The sequence below is a fragment of the Dromiciops gliroides genome, chromosome 5 (genome assembly GCF_019393635.1).
Source record: "Dromiciops gliroides isolate mDroGli1 chromosome 5, mDroGli1.pri, whole genome shotgun sequence".
NCBI classification, from domain to species: Eukaryota; Metazoa; Chordata; class Mammalia; order Microbiotheria; family Microbiotheriidae; genus Dromiciops; species Dromiciops gliroides.
In genome coordinates this window covers 223,801,791-223,807,778 of record NC_057865.1, presented here as the reverse complement: position 1 = coordinate 223,807,778, position 5,988 = coordinate 223,801,791, and the positions used below count along the sequence as shown (strand labels likewise).

Sequence of the window (5,988 nt, the reverse complement as noted above, 5' to 3'; positions counted from 1 at the left end):
ATGCTTTCCTATTTCTACTAAAGGCAACAATGTCCTTTCTGTTACTTGGGTTTGTAACATTGGTATCATCCTTTGAAAACACTAAATCACTAAAAAATCACTCACTCTCCCACATTGTGGTCAATTTATACTGGCCTTGTTGCTGTTGTCCTCACAAGAGTAACATGGTAGATATGAACACACAGTAGCTGAGGGCTAGGCAAATCAAACAAAAAGTGAGAGCTGAGTCCCGGGCTGCTGCTTCTGGTTTGTGGGCTTTTTGTTATTGTTTTTGTTTTTTTGCTGGATCATCAACAATGAAGTAGTGGTTCTCAGACAAATAGCTCCAGCATTGGAAATATATAAGAGGTTGAGAGTTCCTAAGTCCTCCTTGTGGTAAACAAGGTACTTTATTCATAACAGTGCTTCTTGGAGTTGAAGATCAATATTGACTGGTGGAGGAGCCCAACCCCTGGACTGGGTTGACAGAAGAAATACAACTGGAGGAAATTGTTTGAAATGCAATATGTCTTTTCAGTTGTTTCAGAAATGGCATCATGTCTTAATTTTTTTAAGTATCAACATTCTATAAAGCATAACATTAGTCTTGATAGTGCTGCTATTCCTTTAATATTTTTTTTGTCAATGTATACTTATGAGTCTTTGGGGAATAGCATTTATTTTGTGTAGAGGAAATAAATTGCAGTCTTATACCTGATTGTATTGTATATCGAATGCATTTCTGTTCTACTGCCTTCACTTTGTGGTAGAGCCTACAAATGAGTTAAAACCTAAATTTTAAGTGATTCTTCTCAGGAGTATGAGGAGGGGGAAATTAAGAACAAAAGAGCTTAGAAAGATCTGGAAGCAATTAGAGTGAGCAGTCATGTTTGAGTAAAGTACATGAAAATGATTAGCAAGAAATAATGCAGTGGAAAGCTACACAGTGTATGTTCTGAAAGAATAATGTACTTTAGGAGGCACTGGGGTTCTTCTAGGTGTCTTAATGAGCAATGATGTTTTTAATTGGAGAAATTATTCTGTAAGTACTGTGAAGAATGAATAGGAGTGATGAGAGACTAATTGATAGTCCCAGTAACAGGTAATAATGTTGGAAATACAAATCCCAAAGTGTCTGTCCTTGAGGAATGCAAAATCTGGCAAAAGGAAACAATATGGAAATATAGAGATAGGAATATGCAAAAGAATTATAAAATAATAATGGAAGCAAGGCAAGAGCAATGAGGGGTGAATGCCAATCAGGAATGGCCACTTACAAAGGTGATTTTTGAGCTGAACTTTAAAGGGCACAAGGGATTATAAGAGGCAGAGGTGAGGAGGCAACAAAAACCTAATGATAGAATTAGTAAAACTAAATTCCTTAAAAAAAAGTCTCATAACTGACCTTTTTGCCTATAGTCCCTAATTCAAGTTTTTATTATGTCTTACTTGATCTATCTCATACATAGTCTTTTGGATTTCTTGAAAGGGAGCAAAGACTAGTTATTTGGGGGTGATTTAAAAAAAAGTAGCCACAAATCATTTGGAATATGATAAGTAGAGGGTAGCAAAACAGGAAAATACTTTCTGAGAGAAAAATGAGTTGTGCCTTTAAGGTAATGAATCTTATTTTCTCATAAGGCAAAACCCCAAAAGAAATTCCCAAAATAATTTGTACAATAGCAACATCATTTGAGTAAACATCCCCTCTCCCTGAAAGTTGTAAAAAAATAATTAATCGCTAGCTAACCTAATCTTGAAAAAGTATATAATTGGATTTATAAAAAATTATGATTATATGAAAAATTATAAGCTTAGAAAAATTATAATTGGATTGTAAATCCCTTCGTGGTCACCATTCAAATGTAAAAATATTTTATTAACTAGGCTTAATTTGGGGCTAATCTGACTGGAGGACTAATTCTGGGACTTTTGACTAACTGGCTATCTGACTGCTATTAATTTAACATGGGCTGTTTATGAAGTTCTACCACACTGCTCCACTCCCAAAATCGATAAACAAAAGATTAAGAAGACTCTTAACTAAATAATCAAAGCAGAGTTTATTTATGAGATACTATTTAAAATTAAGAATACAGGGAAATAAAATGTACAACCTGACTGCATTGCGGTGCATCTCTTTCCACTGCGTCTCTTTCCCACCTGCTGCGCCCGGAACTTCTAATCTTGTCCACCCAGTCTCTCTATCTTGTCCTTCCCCCCTCTGAGTCTTGTCTGCTGGCCTCCTCTTGTCGGTCCTAGTCCTTTAGTCTTCTCCTTTGTCCTTGTAACCCCGTCTCTCATCTGCCACCCTCCAGTCCTATTTTCAGCCCTCCTTTAATGTTATTCCAATCTTGTCAGTCCCCCCTGAGTATAACCCCCAGTTCTATATATATCTTTCTTTTCTCCACCCAAATCTCGGGGCTTTTTGCACCCACACACCAAGCTAATCCGCCAGTCAGGGCTGCGGCTGGGGCTGGGGGGGATGCTCGAGCATCCTGTGCCTCAGCATAGGCTACCCCAGAGCCCCAGCCTGGATGAGCCCGGGATCTCGCAGATCACTCCTCTCAGGGTAGAGGGAGCTAGTGCTCCCTCCCCCCAGCTGTCTGACCTGGGATCTTGTAGAGCCCAGGGGGCTTTTTGGCTCAGCTGAAGCAGAGGGGCAGGGGCACCAGCACCTCCCACACAGAAGAGACCCTGAGGGCCTAAGGCTTTCTAATCTCAGCCTAAAGGTAGGGTCCCCAAATCAAAATAAATTTCCACAAAGTGACTATTTTGAAAAAGAATTAAGATGGTTTTGAATGATGAACATATCTCATAATTATATCACCTGTACTCAGAAATAGCTTTTTAATAATAATTGTGGATTGTAAAAATGAAATCAGGGAGCTAATTATAAACTAATGATTGAAGAAGGAAAAGCTTTCAATGAATGTAATGAGAAGGGGACAGGTGAAAAATAGAACAATGAAATGTCTGAAGGTCCTCTGTTAATTCTTTAAGTTTTTCTTCTTGCTCTCAGTTATGTGTTTCTGCAAAATTACCATTTATTTGAGAAAAAGATTCTTCTTACCATGTCCTTAAAGGCTTGCTTCACTTGCTGATTCCTTAGGGTATAAATGAAGGGGTTCAGCATGGGGGCAACAGAAGTATTCAGCACTGCTACCCCTTTATTCAAAGCCACCCCTTCCTTTGCTGAGGGCTTGACATACATGAAGATGCAGCTTCCATAAGAGATGGAGACAACAATCATGTGGGAAGAACAAGTAGAAAAGGCCTTTTTCCTTTGCTGGGCAGATGGAATTCTCAGAATGGTTCTGAGGATGTAGAAATAGGAGAGAATCACTAATGCCAAAGTGACCATGAGTGTGAATACAGCTAAACAAAAACTCATGACCTCTAAGACTTTGGTGTCTGTGCAAGAGATCATCAGCATGGGAGAAGAGTCACAGGTGAAGTGATCAATGATATTGGAGTCACAGAACTCCAGCTGGAGGCCCATGATGACTGGTGGAAAGATAATGAGGAAACCTGCCAGCCAAGAGCTGATTACAAGCTGGCTGCAGACCCTGCTACTCATGATGGTTGTGTAGTGTAGGGGTTTGCAGATGGCCACATAACGGTCATAGGACATGGCAGCTAGCAGAAAAAATTCGGTGGCACCAAGGAGGATTAAAAAAAATACCTGGGCCATGCAAGAATTATAGGAAATACTATTGTTCTCAGTTACTATGCTGACCAGAAATCTGGGAACACAAACAGATGTAAATGAGATTTCTAAAAAGGAGAAATTCCTGAGGAAGAAATACATGGGGGTCTTGAGGTGAGAGTGCAGTAGGGTGAGTGTGATGATGGTCAGGTTGCCAGTCACACTCAATATGTAAGTAAGAAACAGAAAAAGGAAAACCATGGCCTGTAGCTCTGGGTCATTTGTCAGTCCTAGGAGGATGAACTCTGTCACTGATGTTTGATTTCTCATGTCTGATTCTAGACTTCTGGAAGATCTGCAGATATAAACAAGAGAGAAATGACTTAGTACTAATTGAGTTTATATTGGAGATGTTTGCTGAGTAAAGAAGCATGCAGGGCTTAGTGAAGCACATGGAAGACAAAAGATATCTAAAGAATAATTTTCTTCATTTGTCCTGTAAGTTGTTTGCACAGATATGTTCCAAGATAGTTCTGTTAATGTTACTCCCTCCTCTCCCCCAAAAAGCACCTGAAAAACATGGTGACATGTTTTTATAAATATTGCATGCAATCATGCTGAGGATAGTGGCTATATTTTTTTTCCAGTACTGATGTTTTCTATTAATTCCCTTCTCCTTTCATCTAGTCATGGATTGGAATGAAAGTTCACAGGAGGTAGAATAGATAATGTTGACTTTTTGTACAAACAACACCAATACAGCTTAAATTAGGAAAGAAGCAGGAAATTGGGGAAAAGTCTTTGCAGCAAATTTCTTTGATAAAAGTCTCATTTTTAAGCTATATAGGAAATCAAGATAAGTTGATAAAAACATAAAAAGCACCATTCCCCAATTGCTAAATCATCAAGCATGTGGATAGGAAGCTTTAAGAGGAAGAAACCCAACCCATCAAAAGTCATACCAAAAAATGTTCTGAATCACTCACAATTAGAGAAATGCAAATTAAGATGACTTTGAGATATCACCCTTCATGTTGGCTAATAAGACAAAAAAGGAAAATAATAATGGGGATGTTTTCAGAAAAATCTGAGAAAACTTAGATGAACTGAAGCCAAGTTAAGTGACCAGAAGCAGGAGAAGAATTTATATAATAACTTCAATATTGTAAAGTATTTGACTTTGATAAAGGGAAGGAAAGGAAAGAAGGAAGGGAATAGGTATTTATATAGCACCTGCTCCATGCTCAGTACTTTAAAAATATCATCAAATTTGATCCTCACAATAACCCTGGGGTGTAGGTGTTATTGTTTTCCCCATTTTACAATTGAGGAAGTAGAGGTAAACAGAGATTTAGTGACTTGCCCAGGCACCTGATAAGTGCCTGAGACTAGTTTTGAACTTGTCTTCCTACTTCCAGGCCCAGTTCTCTATCTATTGTGCTGCCAGCTGCCTCTGATTAACATCATGACCAACCAACACGCCCATTCCAAAGGATGCATGATGACATGCCATCTACTTCCAAACAGGGAGCTGATGGACTCAGTGTGCATATTGAAACATTTTTTTTCTCTGTCTCTTTGTCTCTGTCTCTGTCTTTCTCTTTGACATGGCTTAAGGTGGGAATTTTCCATTACTACACACATTTGCAGTGGGTTTAGTTCTCCTTACTCTCAATACATAGAGAAGGAGGAGAGAGGGAAATAATTCTGAACTGAAAATAATATCATAAAAAATAAATAAATTATAAATAAATGCTAACTAGTAAAAGATATACACAATCCTGTCTATATCTTCTGTGTACTTGTTTCCTCATCTGAAAAATTAGGGGCAAGACTTGGTGATTTTCTAACGTTTCTTCTGGCTTTCATGACCTAAGTCTGTTTAGTTCTGTCATGTCTATCAGTATGAAAGTTTACTAGATTTGAGTTCCCTGTAAGTTGATAACCATTTCTCTCTGCAATTCTTTTCTCCAATTCTCTTTCCATTTCACTTCCTGAAGTGTCAAATTAAAGCTTTCCTGTGGTTCTTTTTCTTCCTTTTCCTCATATCATAAAGTGTCCCACTCACAAAATTTGCTGATAAGGTATCTCGCATGCCATCTATTTTATCTAGTTTTCTCCTACAGACTAAACCATTTGTCCACTTAGGAAGGATGATAGCACATAGGAAGTCTGAAGAATAATGAGGACCTGTGGTGAACAGAAAGCTAACCCTTCTCTCTTTCCCATGCAATTCTTTCTCTGATGTGGAGGCCAAAGGAGTATAGACAGTCAGTAAAAGAAAGAACGTTTAGCTATTAAATACTGAATGGATTTGCCTAGTGACTTAAATAGTTGAGTTATTTTAGTGTCTATGTAAC

At 38.2% G+C, this 5,988-nt stretch overlaps 1 protein-coding gene across 1 annotated transcript; it reads right to left on the bottom strand.

Annotated features, from left to right (window-relative positions):
- Positions 1 to 3,019: 3,019 nt before the first annotated feature.
- Positions 3,020 to 3,961, bottom strand: LOC122728969 (olfactory receptor 6C76-like). The gene has a single exon (XM_043967660.1). The coding sequence runs from the start codon at positions 3,956 to 3,958 to the stop codon at positions 3,020 to 3,022; it is 939 nt and encodes a 312-aa protein (XP_043823595.1). The 5' UTR covers positions 3,959 to 3,961.
- Between the last annotated feature and the right edge of the window lie 2,027 nt (positions 3,962 to 5,988).